Here is a 23,620-nt window from a genome sequence, read left to right as displayed (position 1 = left end):
TCACAGATTAGGCACTCCTGCGTATGAAACAAGATTATAATTTGGTGGTGGTGGGGTTCTAAACAAATGGTAAATTTGGCATATCAAAATTGTATTTTGCCTCAGGCCTACAGTGTTTAACTATTTTTTCAACAATGAGTTTCATTAACCATATTCAAACACACACAAAAATTGACGGAGGTGCTTTAAAGTAAGGCCTGCCCATGAATCCTCTGCTCTTTTCCATCCCACTCTCTCCCCTCGCCTAATGCGTAACCCTTCCTGCTTCAAGGGCTCCCAGCCCCAGGGAAATCCTGCTCATCTCTGTCAGAGCCAGCCAGGTGCTCCCTCTCCCACGGTGAGGCAGTTGGTAAAGAGAGAGAAGAGGCACAGGCATTTTTCCAGAGGTTTTTAAACTTGGTCAAGCTTGTAATGACTTCCATGTTGGCAGCAAAGGGCTCCTCAGATTCAGAGACCAGTTCTAGGGAAAAACTGGCAAGGGTCAAGTTTCCTTCCGTATTTCAGACTGCACTTGTAGTCATCGTATATTGGAAAATGGTAGGATGTTACAACTAAAGTACAGCTAGAGGCAATTTCCAAATTATTCCAGATAAAGAATATTTTGATACATCCAATCTACTTAAAAGAAAAAAAAAAAGAACGGGACTTAAAGTGAAAGAAAAGTTATGTTCGGCCAATTTTACAGAGGATTTTTGTTTGGTTTAATTTTCACCCAGAACAATAAGGATGTTACCTTGTATGAGGGGAAAAAAAACCTACGACGCAACGAAAAGCCGTAACTACTGCACGCCACCACACGCAGGCTGGGGCGGCTGCGGGGAGGGGAGGGGAGGGGAGGGGAGGGGCGGGCGGCCCCGCGCCGCAGCCAATCCCGAGCGCTGCGGGAGCGCGAGGCGCCGCCCGCGGTTGCCAGGGCGGCGCGCGGGCTCGCCGGAGGCAGCCGCCCCTCGCGCAGCCGCCAGCCATGAGCTCGGTGCTGGACGCGCTCTGGGAGGACAGAGATGTCCGCTTCGACGTCTCCGCGCAGTGAGTAGCGCTGCAGCCTTGGCCGGGCTCCCCGGACCGGGGCGGGGCGCCGTCACCGCGGTGTCGGGGAGGCCGGGCGCTGCGGCGATTAGTGGCGGGGGCGGGCTGGCAGCGCGTCCCGCTGCGGCGGCGGCCACGTGACGGCGCGCGGGGGCGGGGCGGCGCGAGGCGGCCGTTGGGGGGGCGGGCGCGCGGAGCGGTTTTGTCACGTGGGTCCAGTCGCCATTTGAAATTAAAACACGGTCCTCCCCCTCCCCCCCCCCCAACCCCTTGTCCCTCAAACGTGCTACCTGCGGTAAATTTGGAAACGGGAGATTGTATCTTGGATATTTAAGCAGTTCTGCCTTATTTCCTTGAAGAATTGTAATGTAGGCAGAGCTTGCTTCGGTGCATTTTTGTTTAACTCCAAAGTTACTGTTCTTGCTACATCCCAATAAACGTCTTTTTCTTGTGCTGCTATAGTGATGCACTGTTGAGTCTAGTCTTCGCGCCTTCGTACCGCTTTCCAGTAGTATCATCCCCTTCCGGATAATGCATCTTGTTTGTCATGCCTACTCACCCTAAAGTGCTGTGGCTGCTCTACACAGTACAATTAAAATATAACAAAACTTGACACTAGACATGTTATTATGTAATTAAGCAGTGAGACCAGTTAAACTGAGACATGAAAAACTTGGTGGAAAATTTAGAGTGTTTCGCATGAGAATGTACATATATACATTTCCTTTGCTCACATCTTTTCTTTCTTAAGTTTGGCTCCATTCCTTATGATGGAAAAGTATGGCAAGAAGGAAGGAACTCTGTCCATTAAAGACTATGTGAATGCAACTTTTTTGCTCCCTCTTTCACACACTTTCTCCCTATTTTGGGTTATAGTTTGCTTGATCATACTTGCTGCATAATTATTTCTATACTGTTATATTTTAAAAATAAGGGTATTAACATTTTTTATACACTAGATGTAATAGATAACAGTTTCAGGTATATAATGTTGCTTTTTTATGTGTGCCTGTGTGGATTTTCTGTATTATGATGCACTGAGCAAAGAAAGGAGAAAGGAAAGGAAGTGTGGAAATGTAAATGGCTTTCCTTTTGGAAAATAAAAGTGATCTATCTTTCACTATGTAATTTTTTTCTTCTTTTTTTTTTTCTTTTAGGCAAATGAAAATGAGACCTGGAGAGGTCCTTATAGACTGCTTAGATTCTGTTGAAGATACCAAAGGAAACAATGGAGACAGAGGTAACCATGTACTCAGGGAACTTGTAACCTTCCTAATATTTAGCCTGTTCAGGTTCATGACGGCCCAGTCTGTTTTCCATTGAACTCAATATCAACAGTCCACTGCAGAACATAGACTGTGCCTGTTTCACAGATCTTTCTCCTCTGGGGATATTTTCAAGTAGTATAGCTTGTTAAAACTTTTAATGCGGTGATAGTTTTGGCTCAGAATTTGTTTAATATTGAAAGCCTTGTAAGAGAAATCCATTTATAAACAACATGGTGATCTTTTGTTGTAAGCCTGTTTAATGCTTATATAGACCTATCACTGTACAGAAATTTGCATGTTGGCTTGCAAGGAGTTATTTCAATTTTAAAACATGAAGGGATTTCCCTTTTCAAGCTTTATGACATTCTTCAGTTGTTTTGATCTTTTTTCCTAAGCTAGTTTACAATGAAACAGTAAGTGTGTACATACTCTGTAAGTGCATGAACTTGCCAGCTTGCCTTAGATGACATTTCCTTGTGTTGGCTCTGCTGCTGCACTGGGTACAGAACAGAGGAGATTTGCACTTGACATATAGGGGTGAGGTTATTCCTGAGGACAGCTGTGACAGCTAGCTCACTGCCTTCCCCTTCTCCTCCCACAGAGCTGTTCTGCACTGATTCTGTGTCTGCATTTTTACGATAGGTGGGTGGATGTGAAATCAATAACTGTTTTTGATTTGTTTTGGAGGAATGCTGATATATACCAGAGGCTGTTTCATTTGTTTCTTCTAACTGGACTTGCTCTCCTAGCATTAAAAAAAAAAAATTTGTATGTAGTGATTGTTCTGCCAGGGTGTCCTGCATTTTTCTTCCCAGCAAGGGGAAGAAATATTCTGGTGTTTCAAAACGAGAGTTAAATATGTACATTATTTACATATTTACATTTTGTACATCATATTAAATGGACCGTTTAATTTGTTGGCAGTCACTCAGAAATATTTACGCTCTTTATTTCCAGGTAGACTCCTTGTGACAAATTTGCGCATTATTTGGCACTCATTGTCATTGCCTAGAGTCAATCTCTGTAAGTGTTGTCTCCTCTTAAGTGGACTATAAATTTTATGTTTCCTTTGTGGTGGTGTGCTGTACTTTCACAATACTATAGGTTATAGTACAGATTACTGAAGTGTAGATCTGCTGCTTCTGTGAAGTCTGAAATGAACTGTTACTAATGAATTTATCAGTAATATAGGAACCGTTTTAATAAATCATAGAAAACTATTAGTGTTTAATGTTGATTTCTCAAAAGAGAAGCTGAAGAGTACTTCAGACGTTTTTTTATTTAGCCTACGTGGAGTTCATTCTTTTTTCTACAAAGAACCAAAAGTTTGAGTTTTTTTCACTCCTGGCCATACTTGTATCTCTTGTTCCACCTGTTTATTCATGTTCTGTACTGTTCTACAGTTTTTATTCCCCACAAGTACCTGCCCTTCCAAATTTACTACTGTGAGCTCTGAATAAGCTTCTAATTTTAAACTATATGAGTAGCCGGCCTGTCTACTCATATTTAATTTGCTGAAGCAGGGCCAGGATGCACTTATCCAGTACCAAAATTATTTCCAATGCTGAGTTCCCAATAGTCAGTCAACATTGGCAATCTATATACTGTTCGTAACCTGTGTAAACTTACACAGCCTGATTGTGTGCTCTTTTGCATTTGCTCTCTATCTAATGCACACACACAAGCACACACATGTGCTACTTTTATATGTGTACTTATAAAATAAAAAATATAAATATAAAATATAAATAAAAAATTGTGTACATAAGTTTTAGAACAGACCTTTCTAGAACAGTTCACAAAGAAACTTACAGAGTAGTTCAGCCCTATAGAAGACCTAGGGAAATCTAACCTATAGCTTTTAGAGTTTTAAAGTACTGGGCATTCTCTAGCTTTCAAGGCAATGTTTTATTTCTTATACTCAGGAAGTATATAGACAAATAAGCATTTTATTGGATGCTGGTTTTGGCCATTGCCATTTCTGTTAGATCTAGATGATGTCTCATAAGCAACCTATGAAATAGTCTTTTTCTGGTATGTTTGTATGTATCAATGTAAATCTGTAAAGACTGTAATGTAATCCATGAAGACTGAATATTCTTATCCGTGTAACTTCTACCAGATCTGAGCTTTTGGAGATGCAGAATCTCCCCAAAGCAAATTCTCATTCTCATTTGGTATTTTGAACCTGACTAGCTACTGTTGGTATCAGTAACAGAATTGTCATGGATGTTCAGATAGAGTCCAGCACCATCTTAGTGGGCTGCTTTGTTTTAGGAAGAATGGCTGGGAATAGTTCTCTGTTTTTATTTTGTATCAGAGCACTGCTATGGAAGAAGCAAAACGAAATTTATAACTTTTTTTTTTCTTTTTGTTTCTTCTTGTACTTTCCATTTTTTTCTCCTATAAAGCATTATTATCAGTGTAGAAAAATTTATTTCTAAGGGTAAAATTTAAGGGCAACATCATGATGAAACAGACCTTCTTGGAGATGCATGGTGATAGGCTGAAAAGCAACAGTCAAAAGTTGCAACAAGGGAAATCCTGATTAGATATTAAGAGAAAAATGTTCACAAGGAGGGTAGTCAAACAGTGGAACAGGCTCCCCAGAGAGGCTGTGGAATCACAGAATCACAGAATGGTTGAGGTGGGAAGGGACCTCTGGAGATCATCTAGTCCGATCCCCCTGCTCAAGCAGGGTCACCTAGAGCACATTTCCAAGGATTGTGTCCAGACGGCTTTTGAACATCTCCAAGGAAGGAGACCCAACAACTTCTCTGGGCAACCTGTTCCAGTGCTCTGTTACCCATCTGCTTGCTTGGAAATACACATAACTCAACTGGATACCACTCTGCGCAGCCTGATTGAATTGGCCCTGCTTTGAGCATAGCATTGGACCAGAGGACCTCAAGAGGTCTCTTCAACTTAAATTAGTCTGATTTTATGACAAGGGCTCGGACCGCTAACTGTAACAAGGAATTCTCACAAAAAGCTTCCAAAGGTGTGCTCCAAAATACCATACTGTGCTCTAAAATTCTGAGTATCTTTTTTTTCTTGCTATCAAAACTGTTCTTTTTTTTTCTCCCCTAACTTTTAGCTGTTGGTTACAACTGCATTATAAATATAACTACAAGAACTGCCAACTCAGTAAGTTTTAAAAATATTTTTTAAAATAGTGAAAGAAGCTGTAATTTATTATTCACACTTACTGTACTATATAAATAATCTCAAAGTTTACTTTCAAGAACAGTAATATAATAATTTTAGCTTATTTTTAAAAGCTGGGAGAGTTTTACATTTCTAAAAAAGTGGGGTTTTAGCCAGTTTCCTAAGGCAGTGAGACTCATGTAATCCCACTGTTTGGTGACCCTTCTTCCTCTAGGTAACTCATGCACGTTTGGCTCACTGCATCTAAATTTAACAAAGGGCTAGAGAGACAGTAAGTTTGTGCAAGAAAGCTGCCAAATACATAGGCTGAGTTACATGCAGCTGTGAAGCCATTTGTTTGGCTAGATCGCAGCAAAGAGGTAGCATGATTATATAGGTTCCCTGGGCAGCCACGTGGTGGCACATGTACTGCTTGGCTGCTCAGCACACTCACCAACCTGGACTAGCGCAGCACAGGGTCTCTTGTTCCCCTGCACACCTAATGGAGGTAGGAAGGGGGCATGATGTAGGGTTTTGGGGGAACCGTAGTGGAATGGCAAGAGGCAAAGCCAGAAATACTGTGTTTCAGTCGTGACATGCAAATGTGTAAGAGCCAGGCTTCAGCAGTTCTGCTGCCGATGGAAGAGCTCATTCCTCCTAAAAAAACAGAGTGAAAGCTTTGTTCGGGTGAAGACAGCAATAGATCAGTGGTATAATCAAGATTACAGCTTCAGTTATTATACTTAGAATAAGAATTTGAATAATACATCAAGATTACTATTCCCTGTACAGTCAACTGTCTTGTCAAAATGTTACATCTGAATTTTTCCTTACAGAAATTACGAGGACAGACAGAAGCTCTGTATATATTGACCAAGTGTAACAATACTCGCTTTGAGTTCATCTTTACCAATGTCATTCCTGGGAGTCCCAGGCTCTTCACTTCAGTTATTGCTGTGCACAGGTACCAGACTTAAAATAGTGTTTCTTCATTTACAAAACTCAGTGAATCAAATTTATAAGCAGAATGTGGAATTACTACAGCTGATGGACCCAGTATATAACTGTCCATATTTAACATCCCCACAAGCTTCTCAATAGAGAAGAACACAATCTCTAGAAAGAAGGGAGAAAATGCTCACAAATTCTACTGCATAACTACATACAATAAAAATTCATGTATGTTAATACTGGTCATGGATTAAATCATTCACCGTGTGTGAATAAATGGGGTGAATAAATCAAAGTACCAAAGAGCTAATTTCAGTGTATATTTTCTATCTGTAATTTATGTCTGTAATCATTTTCTGTAGTCGTGGACCATGTGATAGAAATGAAGGGTTAAATCATGGTCAGAACTCCCACTGACTTCAAAACAGTGGACATTTCACACCTAAAAATTTGTGAAGTCTGTGTCATCTGGATGAATGTGTGCATAATACATTAATGTATGTTTCAATTTAAGAACTGTGGAATACTGACTTACATATGTTAGATGTTTATGACTTAACCTGCACTGAAAAATAAATGATTCTTGATGCCCATGCTGTATAACATGGGAGCTGGAAGATTTATGCTTTGCAGTAGAGGCTGGGAGATGACAATTTTAAGGAAAAGAAAGAAACAGCATACACATGAACAGTACAGATGATCCAAACAGATGTCAAAAAACCTGCTTTAAAAGTAATGTCAGTAAAGAAAACTGAAATGTGATGGCTTACAGTGCTGAAATTTTAATAGTACTCATATTTTTGTACAACATGGTAATAAGGAAAGTTGGAAATACACATTTCCTATTGGTGCTAAAACATAAACACTGAAAAAAAGATAGAAAACACTGAAATGGTAATCCATATTTTCATTTTTATAGAGCTTATGAAACTTCTAAAATGTATCGTGATCTGAAGCTTAGAAGTGCACTGATTCAAAACAAGCAACTGAGATTATTACCGCAAGAACAAATATATGATAAAATCAATGGAGTATGGAATCTATCAAGTGACCAGGTATAGTGAAAAATGAGATTACATTCACTTCAACAAAGCTAAAATGTTTCAGCTTTCATCTTTCCTAGCAGCTATACTATTACAGTTCTGTAACCTCAGAGGAATTACACTTGATTCAGTTCATCAGCTGGTTGCATGTGGAAAAGCTGATCCCATATGTGCTGCTCAGTACTACAAGGCTGTCTTCTTGGCAACCTGAAGTCTACATGACTCAGCTTACATACAAGGAACTAGATATACACCTCCTGCTAGGAAAATATATTTATGAGTCTAAATCTATATTATCCTGAAAGTGAATCATGCTGTTCCAAAGTGCTCTGCTGAATATTTGTATGTTTACTTGCAGCTTTGACTATATTGTAAGACTATGTTGTCTTTTGATTACTGGAAACTGAAAATATTGGAATAGGAATCTGTCTTGAAAAAGTGAAAGAAGGGTTCAAGGAGCAAATAGAAAACATCTGTATTATTTTAGTTATTTTTATTTCCCAGAGCCATGAAACAAAACAGGAACTGTTATTTCTGTCAGTGCAATTTTAGTCCAAAATGGAAACAGGATCCATCTTGACAAGCTAAAAAGTTCTTTTCTTTACATTCCCTTGGCACACATCTCCACAATTACCCAGGTTTAACCTGCATGCCATTATACTTAAACTATATACCAGTTCTAGATCTGTACAGTTAAGAGCACTCTCAGAAGCTTCATGTACTGCCGTTAGGTTTGCCGTGCTGTGATTTGCTCCTGCTTTACTGCAGTAATAGGAACTCCCAAGTGGTTTTCACCACTCAGGTGCTGTACCCTTTAAAGATTTGATCTTGCTTCCTTGAAATCAGTAGTAATGTTTCCGCTGGTTTCAGTGGGAAAGAATCAGGCCTTTATTGGATTAAATATGAAGCTATATTATGCTGGTGTTTAAATGGATATGAATAGTCATTGCGTTTGGAAAGAGGGCTGTATACTTCAACACAGTTCTAACATACTTTTTCTTTAATAGGGAAATTTGGGAACATTTTTTATTACTAATGTGAGGATAGTGTGGCATGCAAATATGAATGATAGCTTTAACGTCAGCATACCATATCTACAAATCGTAAGTATCTTAAAACATCCCTTTTCAAAATTAAATATCCTGTAGCATGGGATGAGTTCTAGTCTTCAGCTGATGCTCCCAACTCATACTGAAATTAGTATTTTCACGTCCTGAATTCAGGGAAGAATTTGGTCTTACAGCATCAACCACAACATAATTTTTTTTCTGTCTGGATTAATTGGATGCTGTAATTTTTCTGTCCAGATTAATTCATTGGGAGGTCCAGATGTTGAAGAATGGGCTTTATTTCTAATTTCCAAAATATTTTCTATGATGCTGTATGCCAGCTGCATACCCTAAGATTTATTATCTGTGATCAAGATATTCAGAAATGAATTGTTACCACTTTTAATGAGACGCTTTTCCCTGGGGTTTCAGTGATTCAGGTTTGTAATGGTAAATGGCAGGGAATGCTGGTGTCCAAGCTTCCAGAACCAGTAATGATAATTAATGCTGTGTAAAAATAAATAAATTATATATGTATATATATATATATATATATATATAAAGCAATTCCAAGGCATTTTTTGATGAACTCTTTTTACCTCTTTACCATTAGCGTTCAATAAAAATACGAGACTCAAAATTTGGCTTGGCAATGGTGATAGAGAGTTCTCAGCAGGTAAGAAGCTTTAATAGCCTTTTTTTAGTTGGTTTCATTTATATATATATATATAAAGTTTTATAATCCTGGAATGCTACAGTGCTACTTTTAAACTACCTACAGAATTCCTTTTCAGTGGTTTTTTGAATATAACTTTCCTATATAATGGGATACCAGTTCAAAGCTTATTTATCTTATGGAGAAACATTGCTGCTGTTTTTCTTTCACCCTTGGTTTAAATGGCAGACTGAAAATACAGAAAGATGTCAAAATACAAATAATATTTTATATCAGCAAATTGAAATTTGTTATCATTAAACTGCAAATCCCCATCAAAGAGAACAAGTTGTTAATAAATGTCTGTCTTTTTTCTTTTATTATATAGAGTGGAGGATATGTACTTGGTTTTAAAATAGACCCTGTGGAGAAACTACAGGAGGCAGTGAAAGAAATTAACTCACTTCACAGAGTTTATTCAGCTAACCCTATTTTTGGAGTGGATTATGAAATGGAGGAAAAGGTAGTCCCTTCATTTATTTGAAATTAGATACAATATTGCACTACCACCACTTATAAAAATACATTAAATGTGTAATAAATACAGGGATTTATTTAACTGTGTTTTAATTTGCAGCCCCAACCTCTTGAAGACCTAACAGTAGAACAGGTTCAAGATGATGTGGAAATAGAATCTGATGAACAGACAGATGCTTTTGTGGTAAGCTCTCCACAGGAAAAAAAAATTCTTTCTTGGTTATTCAAATTAAAAAGCTTACATATCTAAATCTACTAAAGATAAGCAACAACTGAACTTTCGATGTTTTAAGTACACCTGCATGTCATTTAATCAATATCCTTGACTACTACGGGAATTTTTCTGCTTATGGGATTTTAATTACTGTCTATAGAACAAATTTTTATTTTAAATAATTAGTAGTAGGTATATATGATAGTAGTTGTATGTAGGTCCTCAACACACTAAGATCAGGAATAGTTTGAAAACCAGCAGTCTTCCTTCTTCTGGAGCAGACTAATAGGTGGTGGTGTCTGTAGGCTCAACAGTCGTCTCAGATATAAACTTGAAAGATTTTTAGAAAGGCAGCAATAATTTTGAGTCACTCCTTACAATCTGCACACTAATGCCAATACTGCTTTAGAAAACTGTATTAGTTTTCATCTCTCAGTATTTCAGGAAAACATACTTTTAAATGCGGTAGACTGTCCATGAGCTTGATCAGCTACCTTCTAAGAATTTCCAGAGCTTCGGCACAATCCAGTAAGACCTGGTCAATTGTGTGATATGCAGGGACTGCACAAACAGAAGGGTTTTATGTGCTAGTCGGACACATTGCCAATTGATGTGGTTTCATGACTCATCTCTGGAGTTAGCACCAATATTATTTCCACCCTCTTTTCTTTTGCTATCATCTATCCATTCAGATAAGCATTTATCTCTCCTTTCTCTTTTCCCTCTTCTTTCCTTTTTTTTCCCCAGAGTTTTATTTCTGTCTTCAGCATAGTTGAAAATCTTTTCCTTAAAGGTAGATTTTATTTGTAATCTTGATGCCTGTCACTTGTGTTAAATAACTGTGCTCTGTATACTCTAAAATAAAAACTGGAAGCTGTAAATGATTAGAAGATGGTTGCCACAGAAAACATTTCATGCAAGACCTAATGACTGGCTCCGCTCCAATATTCCATGATAGTTAAAGACTGTGATGCTGTTCTGTGAAGTCATGTATAGCTAGAGATTCAGCTTCCCAGGAGAATGCTTCCCTCTCCGTCCCTCCCCAGTCCAGAGGGGGCAGCTGAAACAGGATCAGGCTCTTTCTGGTAAATATGATGATCTAGAACTGGTACTGGCTCAGAGACTTCCAGAACTGCGCATATTTTCAGAGATCTTGCTTCCCAAAGAGTTTGAATTAATTTTGAGGATGGAAAAAATTGTATTGCTTTTGTAGATCACTGCCTGAGAGTAGAAAAACTTGATTAATCATTCATTTAGTCCATGATCATTTCTTAGATTGGTTATAATGTTAATCGAATTTTGAGATTGCTTACATTTTAATGAGTAGTTCCAAAGTCATAGTTTTTGAAATTGAATAATAAATGCTGCTGCACATGAAGTAGAAAATACTAGGATGCTATCAGTTTGCCTTCATGTCAGCATTGTATTCCTCATAAAGTATTTCTCAGTGTAACAAATGTAACATAAAGTTTTTAGTATTTTAAAATCTTTATTTAATATGATGAAAAATTCAGGGATTTAGTATTATTTAGTGAAAAATAATTTAATCACCAGAACGTTTTTGTAAATTATTTCGACCTAGAAATTACTTCGATCTTGTTTATAAAACAAAAATAAAACCAAATGGACTGGTTTGTTAAAGAAAAGTTACAAGACACAATTTTTACCCCAATAAGTTATTTTGTTTTTAAGATTTGTTTTTAAACAATGATTTTTTCTCTCAAGATTGTGAGGGTTTTTGTTTTTGTTTTTCAGGCTTACTTTGCTGATGGTAACAAGGTAAGACCAACTTTTTTGTATTATCAAATTTATGTTGTTGAAAACTTGATAATTAAATTAATACAAAATCTATTCTGTTTTATTTTATTTTCTTTCTTATATCTTGTGCATTCAAAAAAAGCAACATGATCGGGAGCCTGTGTTTTCAGAAGAACTAGGACTTGCGATAGAGAAATTAAAGGATGGATTCACACTCCAGGAACTCTGGGAAGTAATAAGCTGATTTAGATTTTTGTTGTCTGTTGCCTAACCAGTGAAAGACTCACTGTTCTTACTGATTTCATCATCTCTAGAAGATAATTGGAAAAAAATACAAGGGTAACAGAGAAAGAACAAACCAAAATTAAAGAACAGGCAAATGTTATACAATGTATAGTCAGGATATGTCATAAAAGAAATATTACTCAAAACCTCTATATGTGTAAAAGGTTTGTATTTATTATAGTGTTTCTGTTAAAGTGTTACTTTATTTTCATTTATTTATATAAAGCATTGTACTCTCCTATAATGATTATATCTAAATAACATTTCTATAACTTGTTTCATATTGTGCAACAGAGAAATATAACACAGAGAACACTTTGTATCTAGGCATCCTGGTTGTATCATTGTAGCAGTGTTGTAGTACTAAAAACTTTTTGACAAAATGCTGTACTGTTCCAAATAGTAGTTTTCATATCTCATAATTTTATGAAGTGCTTATCACATAACATTTCAGGTACTTAATTTTAATCTAGATAATCCCATGCAGTTTTTTCTTTTCTGTTTTTGGTAAGAGCAATTTTTTCTAATCCTTCCTTTAAAAAAAAAAAAGTACACACATAAATAGCTTCTGCATCTGACTCATTAGACTTTTATGTTGCTATGTGTTAGAGAGAAATGAGTCATTTATTGTTTAAAGGAAGATGCAGCTGTTACGTTTTCTAGTGAAATAAGACCTCTGCACTATTTTCTGTAAGTGGAAAAAGTCAAATGAGCTGTCCTCTCAGCTGTTGTTTTAGCAGCTGACTGTTCTAGTAAAGTAATTGTGATGTGGATGTCACTATTTGTAGGAAAATCTTTCAAAATATATGTTTTAATGAAATCCTACCTATATTGAAAAGGTTTCAATAAACTTTCAGTAAACTTTAGTAATGTTATACCTTGTTGAAGAAACTGCTTTCAAACAGTTGGGTTTTGATTCTGTTTGCATTACATTCAAAGAATATTTTACCATATGGGTCAAAAATGTTTTCTGTATGGACAAAATGCAGTTCTTCATCCAGGCACTTTAAACAACTTCAAATTTATTTTGCTTCTGTATTACCATTTTTAATGAAAATCAAAAAGTTTCCAGTCTAAACTGTGAAACCTTCAACATGTGCATATTTTTTTCTAAATCCGCATACTTTTTAAATTACTTATGGCTAGATTTTGGGAGGGGGGTAGTTTAAATTTAGATTTTTTAGTTTTGTTAAAGTGTTCATTAAATAATAATCACATAGTGGATTATGTCTTTTGTTCTCTATCTCTTTCATTTACTCTTTTCAGTTTAGTTTAACAGCAGTTAACACCATTTCTAATACTGTGGAATTAAAAAGGATTGATAATGTCTACAGATTATCTGAAATGAACAATAACTGTTTTTTAATGAGGGAAAATGGGGACTTCATTTTAAATTATTTTTGAAAGTAGAACTTTACCTGAACAATTTATATTTTATGTTTAAACAGTGGATTTTTAGTTTCCAAATAAATATAACAGATTGTATATTAAGAAGATCAAAATGAAATTCAAAGTCTTACCAGTATCTGAAGAAATCACTGATGTGATATGGGTATGTTTAAGAAAAAAAATCTTATCGCACAGATAATTGATGCAATGATTTGGATTTTTCCTAATATCTCTGTGACTGATAACTTATTAAAATCTGCAACTATGAGATACATTGGCAACTTTTGTGAAACAGTGAGTAGTCATTGCAACTGACAATTCATAATATTTCTATTTCAGAATATTGTGTAGTGTGTATTTCCAATCTTGTTTAGAGCTATCTCATTGAGGATCAGATTCTGCTGTCCTTACTCATGTCAAGTAATTTCTTACACTGCAAGTAATCTCATTGATTCAGCACAGAGAATGATGGCAAAATCAGGCCATAGTGACTAAAAGCAACAGTTGCTTCTTTCAGTCTTTGACAGCTGCAAGAGCAACTCTTTTTTTCCACACCATCCACCCTAAATTCCGACCTGTAAGAGTATGTACCTATATTTAGCTAGCAAGATTAAATTGCAAAGGCTTCAGGCTGGGCAAAGCACATTGATCTGCCTTTTTTACAGACAGACCTTTGCACAGACAACAGCTAAAACTTTCTACTCCTCCCCTTTCCAAGATTTTAGCAAAATGGATTCTCAGAGGGAACTCACTGAAGAACTCAGACTTTACCAATCCACCCTTCTTCAGGATGGCCTCAAGGAACTCCTGGAAGAGAAAAAGTTTATAGATTGCTCCCTGAAAGCTGGTGACAGAAGCCTGCCTTGCCACAGATTGATTCTGTCAGCCTGTAGCCCTTATTTTCGTGAGTATTTCTTATCTGAGCAAAATGAAGAGAAAAAGAAGGAGGTAGTTCTAGATAATGTTGACCCCAGTGTCCTGGATATGATAGTCAAATACCTTTATTCTGCAAGTATTGATCTTAATGATTCTAACGTGCAAGATATTTTTGCTTTGGCCAGTCGCTTTCAGATCCCTTCTGTATTCACTGTGTGCGTCTCCTATCTTCAGAAGAGGCTTGCTGTCGGTAACTGTCTGGCCATTCTTCGATTAGGTCTTCTGCTTGACTGTCCAAGACTTGCATTTTCTGCCCGTGATTTTGTCTCGGATCATTTTGTGCAGATTTGCAAAGAAGAGGACTTCATGCAGCTTGCCCCCCATGAACTTATATCAGTTATTACACCTGACAGCTTAAATGTAGAGAAGGAAGAACTGGTATTTGAAGCAGTAATGAGATGGGTCCGGACAGACAAGGAGAACAGAGTAAAGAGCCTGGGAGAAGTTTTTGACTGCATTCGTTTTCGTCTTATGCCAGAAAAATATTTCAAAGATCACGTTGAGAAGGATGATATAATTAAAAGCAACTCAGATCTTCAGAAAAAAATAAAGATCATTAAAGATGCTTTTGCTGGAAAACTGCCTGAGTCTAGCAAAAGCACAGAAAAGTCAAACAAAGGGGAAGTAAATGGTGATGTAGGAGATGAAGATTTACTCCCTGGGTACCTAAATGACCTTCCCAGGCACGGCATGTTTGTCAAAGACCTAATTCTTCTTGTTAATGACACTGCTGCAGTAGCTTATGATCCTCTTGAAAATGAATGCTACCTAGCAGCCCTGGCAGAACAGATTCCCAGAAATCATTCCAGCATAGTCACCAAACAAAATCAGGTCTACATTGTTGGAGGACTGTATGTGGAGGAGGAGAACAAGGATCAGCCTTTCCAGTCATACTTCTTCCAGGTATAAGCTTTGTCATTATTTGTGCAATAGTAGGTGCTGTAAGAGTTACTGAAAAGTATTTTCAGTCTATGCCAAACAGAGTTCAGTGTCAAACTAATTCATTTCAGTCGCATGACTTTTCTTTAAATGTGTACACCTCTCAATTTTCACCTATGCCAGTGCAGTCCATTCAATAGGATTTCTCTCACATTAATTTTTAATACCTAATTAAGTTACGTGTATTGTAAGAAGTGAATTATCTAGTCTCTGTCTATGGTCAATGGAAGGAAGAACCTCTAGAGAGTTATTCCTATTTCAGAAAGATACATTGAAACCAGGGGACTTGTGTTTTCTCTTTCAAGATCCAAGCTGAGGATGAGATCTCAGAAAAGATTGATCAGAATGTTTTATCTAGGCACCGGCTTTCATAGTTTAGGACCCAGATTTTTATTGGTAAAGATGTGTAAGCATAAGCCTAATAAAATTTTTGCAATCTATTTATTTCATGAATTTCCATCAAGTTCAGTGAAAGTTGACTGCTTAACTACTTAACAGGATGTCTTTTTTGAATCTGAAATATTTTTATGGCAACAGTAATGTCCATTTTTTAAATGTCACTTTTTTCACTAAAATTCCAGAAGTCCTTCTGTTATATTTACATTTGAAAACCTAAGGGTGCTCTAAAACATATAATATATATATACAGAAGGCTGTTTTTTTGGCGAAGTCAATAGACTAAATATGATGTTTCAACTGAGTGTAATTTTATATCTTTATAAATCTGTATAAATATAAGGCTTATTAATACAACTGTAACTTCCACGACACATTTGAGAAAATCAGCAAAACCACAATTTGGTGTAATTATTACCATGAACTAATTCTGTTGCGGTGTTTTTAATAGCTAGCTGCATGCTGTATTCTTGGGTACTTAAACTAGCTCATGATGAACTCTTGCAACATGCCCCTGGCTAAGTGCCTGTTTAAGCACATTGGCCTAAAAAGAGTGAAAGTAGGTCCTCTGTGAAATAAAACAGTGATAAGCAGATGTGGAATTTTAAAGCCTTCATATTGTACATTGCAAATATTAAGTGTTTATAGAGCTGTGGCTCAGTGTGATGTTCAGACGCAATAAAAGAGTTGGTTTAAGAAATTTGGTATACGTATGAGAGGGAAGTATCAGTTTGCTAGAGAGGGATTAGCACTGTTTCATTTCCTTAGGTAGGTGTAAAACACACATCACTGAAGTACAAAAGTTGTTACAGAAATATTCTTCCAATAGAAATACTGCACTGGTGTCAAAATTTATATAATCCAGAACTGAATAATCCAAATCTCAGGCCTTCTAGAATTCTGAATTCTAAATTCTGGAAGGGGGCCTCTGAAACACTAAACCTCCAGACTGATACTAGATATACTATAATACTATTGATACTATGGCATTTTCATAATCCTGCTTTATATGTCTAAACCCATTTCCTGAAATCCTGCTCTCCAGTTTGTCACCTCTCAAGCCTTGCTCACTGCCGCTACTGCACATAGTAAAACACTTCTGTTCCGTGTTACCTGTGTGGCTAACATTTCCTCTGAAATGTTAATGTGGTACCATACAGATTTTCACTTATTAATCTCCTTTTCTGCACCTTTGCTGCACCTGTTTACCATTTTATTTGGTAGCTAGCAACCCAGGACAAAACATGGCTACCACTGACTCAGAAATGTGTAACTAATTGTTTATTGCCCTATCAGAAGTAGAGATGTATCAGGCCATCTCCAAGACTGATTCACTAAACGTGCTGTGGTATGTAATGTATGCATCTTGTCCTCATAACCTCACCTAGATTTAGCTACTGAAACAATCTTATGTCCATGAACTAAATTCCACTGTTGCAATGAAAGTTGTTATCCAATGAGAGTGGTCATGAAATCTGGGAGATGCATTTTACCATAGAGATGTTGACTGTGGAACATAATTCTGGAAAAAGATCGTCATTGAGCTAAACCTAGATCTGATTACTTTGACTAAACTTTCTCTCACTTTCACACATTTACACCCAGGCAAACTCACATCTCCTCCTCCTTTCCTGTATGTTGTCGAGCAAATTTATATGAAATAGAAGAGAGAAAAAGTTCTTGTTAAATGTTAGGAAGCATTCAGGTTCAATTGCAAGTTTTCAGATCAAAACAAAAACTACGTTTTATGGAATTGTTTTTGTTGTCATTCTCCTGCTGCTTTTTTTTAGGTGTTTTCAGCATACTGAACATGAATTGAGACAATCTTGGGAGTACATCATTAGGGAAGACATCAGTATTATGGCCAATGGAACTGTCCTGGCTGCCTTGTTTGCTTAGGAGTGAAGTCTTTATTCACTGTGCCTCCAGAGAGCTCAGGAGCTTTTGAGGGTCTCTTGACACAGTCTCTTTTGCTCTAGGTGTTGTGGAAGAAACATCTGTGGCATTTGAGATGTAATGCTTCTTGATCATTAAGAGGAAAGGTCTGAGGATGTCTGGCATCTCTCTTTATACCAGTTAGTATAACTTGTTGAATTTATAGATGAGGAATGACAGAGCCTTCTGCTCGCTTCAGAGAGGATAAGAACTAGATGTTCGTTACAACACGTGATGGGAAACACCAAGACTGGGGGAGCTTTAAGCAAGGAAAAAGAGTTTAAAAAGGAGATCAAAGAAGCAAACTCTTTGAGAGGGAACAAATGCAAAGAGAGATGCATGGCATTAGCTCTGCTGGGTCTCAGCACCATGAAGCACAGGTGGATAGAAGTTGTCAGTCCTTACCTGCACTGCTGGAGGGGTAGGTAGTTCAGACAAGCAGATGAGGAGCTGTTCAGCCACTGAGTACATCTAGATTTATTTTGTGGAGCAGTTTTCATTGTGTCGATTTTTACTGTTTGCCTTTCCTAACACTTTCTGTTCTGATGTTCTTTCAGCTGGATAACATTGCTGGTGAGTGGCTTGCCCTTCCTCCACTGCCGTCAGCCAGGTGTCTCTTTGGGCTGGGAGAATCAGACAACAAAATCTATGTAATCGCAGGCAAGGACCTTCGCACTGAGGAGTCTCTAGATTCAGTGCTGTGCTATGATCCTGTGTATGTTTAATTATTTAATTATGATGTCCACTGAGGACATGTAAATAATCCATTGTTAGTTGAAAGAGCTAACACTGTGATCTTCCTGTTCCAGGGCAATAAAATGGGGTGAGATCAAAAAGCTTCCCATCAAAGTATATGGCCATGCTACTATCTCAAATAATGGATTGATATATTCTCTTGGAGGAAAAACTGATGACAAGTGAGTCTCTCCAGTCTTTTCATGACATTTTCTAACATAGATTGATTGGTCCTTTATAGATTATATGTCCTCACGCTCAGAAAACAGGGTTTCCTTTTTTTAAATATCTGTGGGTAAAGGTTGCCAGAGATTTGGCAAAGGGCAACGCATTATGATATAAGGGACATCTTTTTTATGACACGGTAAAATTGCATATACATTGTAATCCCAACCAGTTAGTTTAATCACCTAATTTACTGGCAAGGCAAATTGTTACTTATATTGCACACACACACACAGTTTAGCCACAGTTAGCTATGAGGATCCTCATTAAAAGTATTATCTCCTACCAGATAGAGATGCTTAGGTGCCATGAACTGTGTCAGTTCTTTCATTTTTCTGACCTGCGATGTCCATTATACCTTAATAGGAAAATTAAAGTTTTCACTATTTGAGTATGGTGGTAATTTTTCCAGCAAGTGAATGCTTTAAGTCAAGAATTGTGACAAAGGATTCCAGTAGTTATAAACCTGCAGGAACACAGATGAGGTTAGTAAAAGTTCTTTGCTTTCATTAGAATGAGTTTATTGAGGCTAAGAGTCAATGTAAAGCAGTATCATTTTGAAAAATGATATAAGGCATGCTCTGAGTATCCACACACTTAGATAAGCTAATATTTGAAGGAGTTTCCATGTTTCAACTTTTAGTATGCCTTCAACTTCACTCTGATACTGTTCTGCAATGCAAGCAACCCTTCTAAGCCGAGGTCTTCATTTACAGTATATATTCTGTACATATACATATACTGTGTGTGTGTATATATATATAGGGTCTAAAAAATGCTAAATAAATCTTCCTACATGCACGTTGAACTGGGCTAAAGATACAAAGACTTGTATCTTGGTGTTTGGAGGAGTTACTATTCAACACATTTTTTTTCTTCTGGAAGAACATTCCTCTCCTCTACATTCCTCCGATACCTTTCCTCCACAGACCCATCTGAATGAAACACTCTGGGAAAAGGACATTGTCTTTCTCCTGTAAGATACAGTGCAAATTACTGCCCAGTGTCAGCAGCATTTAACATTTGCTTTAGTTCTATGGATGTGACTAGTGTTTTAGACATGCAAAAGTCTTGTCCTGCCCCAAATTAAAAATGAGAGGGGATCTCATGGAGAGGAATGAGGTAGTATACACAGACATACACAATCCACTTCAACTAGGTCTCATGTTGAACAAACAGATGCCAAACGTCCGCTAGAAATGATCACAGGTTTTCTTTTTCCTCCCCAGGAAATGTACTAATAGAGTATTTGTGTACAATTCAAAGAAAGGAGACTGGAGAGATCTGGCTCCAATGAAAGTGGCTCGCTCAATGTTTGGAACAGCTATCCATAAGGGCAAGATTGTGATTGCAGGTGGCGTCACTGAAGAAGGCCTTACTGCATCTGTTGAAGCTTTTGATCTGACCACTAATAAGTGAGTGAAATGTTCTAACTCTTTTTAAGCAAGTATTTTATCATCCAGACTTTTAGGATCTCTGAGACAGATAGAGTCACAAAGGTGTTTAGGTGCCTGTGTTCCCACTAAGACAGTTGGTCTACATACGCCTCTTTAGGAACAACAGCAGTTTAAAGAACCCCTATCTCCAGAGATCTTTCCTGCCCCCACACTCTTTTTATCCTAGCATAGCTTCTTGAAGAGCTCATTTAGCTAAAATAGCATACTCTCTGGTCTTCCTTTTTTTTTTCCTCTCATTTGTTTGTTTGTTTTCAGTCTGATTAGTTTTCCAGTTTATTTGGCCACACAGCCACCTGAACAGGTGTGCTGGCATAATGGGGGAGAAGTGGGAGAGACAGGCAAGGGCTACTTAATCTAGTTTAAACAGTACTGGCACTAGAAACAAAACCACAGCATAAGAAATTAGGTGCCTGGAGAGGACTAGCTGAATGTCCTTTGGGTACCTGACCTCATAGTGTCTTGCTGCTCACTCAATTACTTTTTCATGGCAAATATGATTTACTACTAGTTAGTGAAAGGCAGATAATTCTGCTTATTAATTTGAAAGCTTCAAGAAGACTTTCAAGTTTAAGTACATGCTCTGAACTATTATAAAGAAGTAATGATGAAAGTCAAAAGCTGGAACCAGCTCACTTACTTGGTCCAAATGCTTTCTAATGTTCCTCATGGCCAGAGCCTTTTGCACCCAGCATCCCCCAAGTGACTATGATTTTCTCACAGGGTATACCAAGAGTATCTTTATGTCTCATTTTCTACTCCAGTTTTCCTTTTTGCTTCTTATCCTTCCTCCCAGCTTATTTGCAAACTCTCATTTAAAAGAATGTAAGCAAAGCTTTATTCCAATAGCTCAGATTTTCAAGTAGTCTTGGATGTACCTCTATTTTGTTTGCTAATAACCTCTTCTATCACATACAAACACATTTGCTTGCGCTGTCTTCACTGAAGGGTAGCATTGCAGCTATCAATCAACTTCACAAAAAAAAAAAAATTAAGTTAAATGTATACTATCCCAAAGAGACCTGCTTATAAAATTTAACAATAGAGATGAAATTTGGGGCAGAGAGAAACCTGTATAAAGCATATTACAGACTTTGGGACCAGGAGATCTGTAAGAAGTGGTCTCTGGTAGGGGATATCATCATGGTATAATTCCATCATATTAAGACTTGTATTCACACATGAAGTCCCTGTGGGGACAGAGAAGCAGAAAGTCAATGCTGAAAAATCTCAGAATTTTTTTTCCTTCTACTAAACTATTTCACTCAAATGGTCCTTGGCACCTGCACTTAGGTCAACCAGAGCTGTATTTTAGTGCATTCAGTTTCAAATATTTCTCATATGTTTGACTGAGTTGTTTTTTGGTTTTTTTTTTTAACTTTAGGTGGGAGATTATGCCTGAATTTCCCCAAGAGAGAAGTTCTATCAGTTTAGTTACCTTAAGTGGATCTTTATATGCTATTGGAGGCTTTGCAATGATTCAGCTTGAATCTAAAGAATTTGCACCCAGTGAAGTCACTGACATATGGAAGTAAGTTTAACTTTGATCATACTTTCTTAGTGGAAAGCTCTAACTTACCTTTAGGTTTTTAGACACTGGAGAGTAAAATCCATATTATGTTTAATTTTGGAAATGAGTCATAGCACAAGTTGTAAAGCACTTGTTGATAAAACAAAGTATCAGAAAGTAACAAATAAACATGTAAACAAGCATAATAAACATGAGATTTGGACCTAATGAATATTTCCACCTACTAGTAATTTGAACAGTATGAGTCATGATCTTCTGATTCTTTTACTATCTAGCAAGAGTATTTAGTAAAAGAGTAAAGTGCCATAATTACTGGCAGATTTAGCCTTGTGAAGTGTACCATACACATATTTTCTGTTTCATGATATTCTAATGCAGGAAAGGCTATGTACACAGAAAGTTTGTACACGTTCAGATGCATTAATAGTCAAAAACTGTCCTGAGAGAATCAGATATCCATATTTGTATCTAAATCGTGATAGCAGTGCTGAAACATCATGGCAATACTGTGACTCTTCGCTTGCTGAGCTAAATTTAGGAGATTTAACTGGCAGAAAGATAGAAAGGATTCCCAGAAGCACACTGTGTGTAAGAACTTTCAGGAATTCAGAAGGGATACTGAAGGAGGAGGAGACTGTTCTAGGAACAGTGGAAGGCCAGGAATGAGCTATAGGGACAAGGAAACAGACAACTCACAGGAACAAGAACATCTTTCTGTTCTGTTCTGGAAGACAATAACATTCTTCCATGGCACATTGGGTTGCTACAGGCCTTTGCAACATGTGGATTATCCTCTGTTTCATCTATGTGTGAGGGAAGTGTCAAACTCAAATTTTAAGAAGCTGTGTTTTGACCTTATCTTGTTAAATGCAGGTATGATGATGATAAGAAGGAATGGAGCGGCATACTGAAAGAGATCCGATATGCTACTGGAGCCTCCTGCCTAGCTACACGCTTAAACCTATTCAAGCTATCAAAACTGTAAATAAAATGCTGGAAAATATGATATGGTGAGGGAGTTTTGATAGACTCTTCTGGTTTTGTTGCATGAAAATGCCCCCAAATTGTACAGAGTTTTATAGCAGCATACTAGTTAAACTGTCACTCTATCCAAGTCTTAAGATATTTACTAACTCATCAACAAGAACTGAACTATTGCTGAAGTTTTAAATCCTGAAGAATTCTGATCCACATTGTTTAGAATAAACAAAGATTTCAGAAATTGTTTTTCACTCTGGGGAATTAGTGATGAAATTAGTTCTTTACACCCAGACAATCCAGGATATTGCTGGTTACTCTCCAAACAATTTAAGATGCTCAAGAAAATTAATCAATTGTTAACTACCCACTAACTGTATTTAACTTAACTTTGTTCTAACTGGCTGTTTGTACAGCCCAATTTCCCCCTTCAGCAATGTAGGTAAATCCTGCATTCTTTAGCCATGTCTTGAAAATTTTTTCACTAGAGCCTTCTAAAAATAACCAATCTGACATTGAAGTGCATATTGAAAACAAAGGTATATTATGTAGCCTAAGAAACACCAACCTCAGCTAAAGCTGAGCTCATGGCCCAGCCATGAGCGAGACAGAAATTTACAAGGTTAATAACTCTGGAGATTCACTGCTGTGTTTTGGCTTCTAGTAACAAGGATTTTCCTTTTTTTATGCTTTTGTACTTATTTCTAAAGCAAATATTTAACGGAAGTCTTTCTCAGAGATCTGAGGCCATTAACAAAGCATTAATGAAAAGCCTTAGAATAAAAGATCATCAGCAAATACCCATGGCAGAGAGGACTTTTCCACCTAATAAAGAACTGATGATGCATTTTGATGTTAAAGCTTTTTAACTAGTAACAATTAAACATTGTTTTTAAAACTACAAAAATATCACTTGATGGTGTCATTTTTAGTGATCTGCAGCTTGTTGTCAGTATCATAGTGCTAGGATACAGATTTCTTAGTGGAGCCTTTGCCCAAAATGTAACAGAGCATTCAATTTTTTTAAAGTACAGCACACCCACCATTTTTAAAAAGTATCTCCTTAAAGGATTTCTCCATTGAAAAAAGAGGAGGACATCATAAGTCTAAGGCAATATAATTACAACTGACACATTAGGAAAACCGGAAAAGAAACCACTGCTGGCTGA

General features: G+C 37.1%; 2 protein-coding genes across 4 annotated transcripts; both read left to right on the top strand.

The window, feature by feature from the left end:
* Positions 1–911: 911 nt before the first annotated feature.
* On the top strand, positions 912–13,603 carry BBS5 (Bardet-Biedl syndrome 5). 2 transcript variants are annotated; one of them, XR_010884587.1, is made up of 13 exons: positions 912–1,026; positions 2,184–2,266; positions 3,252–3,317; positions 5,392–5,441; positions 6,278–6,405; positions 7,312–7,447; positions 8,443–8,538; positions 9,098–9,160; positions 9,528–9,662; positions 9,777–9,860; positions 10,765–10,975; positions 11,646–11,669; positions 11,791–11,839. XR_010884587.1 is itself a non-coding variant. In XM_067299101.1 (12 exons), exons 1-12 carry the CDS (start codon positions 965–967, stop codon positions 11,890–11,892), a joined length of 1,029 nt encoding a protein of 342 aa, XP_067155202.1. In that variant the 5' UTR covers positions 912–964; the 3' UTR covers positions 11,893–13,603. The 2 variants fall into 2 exon arrangements, 1 of the variants encoding a protein (XP_067155202.1); XM_067299101.1 differs by lacking the exon at positions 10,765–10,975 and having other exon boundaries at positions 11,791–13,603.
* KLHL41 (kelch like family member 41) lies at positions 11,910–23,298 on the top strand. 2 transcript variants are annotated; one of them, XM_013960585.2, is made up of 7 exons: positions 11,910–13,485; positions 14,041–15,161; positions 18,086–18,243; positions 18,338–18,445; positions 19,718–19,903; positions 21,327–21,473; positions 22,347–23,298. In XM_013960585.2, the coding sequence occupies exons 1-7, from the start codon at positions 13,482–13,484 to the stop codon at positions 22,456–22,458; spliced, it is 1,836 nt and encodes a 611-aa protein (XP_013816039.1). In that variant the 5' UTR covers positions 11,910–13,481; the 3' UTR covers positions 22,459–23,298. The 2 variants fall into 2 exon arrangements, with proteins under 2 accessions (XP_013816039.1, XP_013816040.1); XM_013960586.2 differs by having other exon boundaries at positions 11,913–14,226; positions 14,476–15,161.
* Positions 23,299–23,620: the final 322 nt, after the last annotated feature.

The sequence above is a fragment of the Apteryx mantelli genome, chromosome 6, assembly GCF_036417845.1.
Source record: "Apteryx mantelli isolate bAptMan1 chromosome 6, bAptMan1.hap1, whole genome shotgun sequence".
In the NCBI taxonomy this organism is placed as follows: domain Eukaryota; kingdom Metazoa; phylum Chordata; class Aves; order Apterygiformes; family Apterygidae; genus Apteryx; species Apteryx mantelli.
Note: the sequence above shows the minus strand (reverse complement) of the source record. Positions and strands in the feature narration are given on the sequence as shown.

Excerpts from the sequence above, each read along its gene's own strand:
- BBS5 (XM_067299101.1), top strand. The coding sequence starts at position 965 with ATGAGCTCGGTGCTGGACGCGCTCTGGGAGGACAGAGATGTCCGCTTC. Across the intron at positions 3,318-5,391 it reads ATTGCCTAGAGTCAATCTCT|CTGTTGGTTACAACTGCATT; the intron begins GTAAGTGTTGTC and ends CCTAACTTTTAG. Across the intron at positions 9,161-9,527 it reads TGATAGAGAGTTCTCAGCAG|AGTGGAGGATATGTACTTGG; the intron begins GTAAGAAGCTTT and ends TTTATTATATAG.
- KLHL41 (XM_013960585.2), top strand. Across the intron at positions 18,244-18,337 it reads GTGCTGTGCTATGATCCTGT|GGCAATAAAATGGGGTGAGA; the intron begins GTATGTTTAATT and ends TTCCTGTTCCAG. Across the intron at positions 21,474-22,346 it reads GAAGTCACTGACATATGGAA|GTATGATGATGATAAGAAGG; the intron begins GTAAGTTTAACT and ends TGTTAAATGCAG.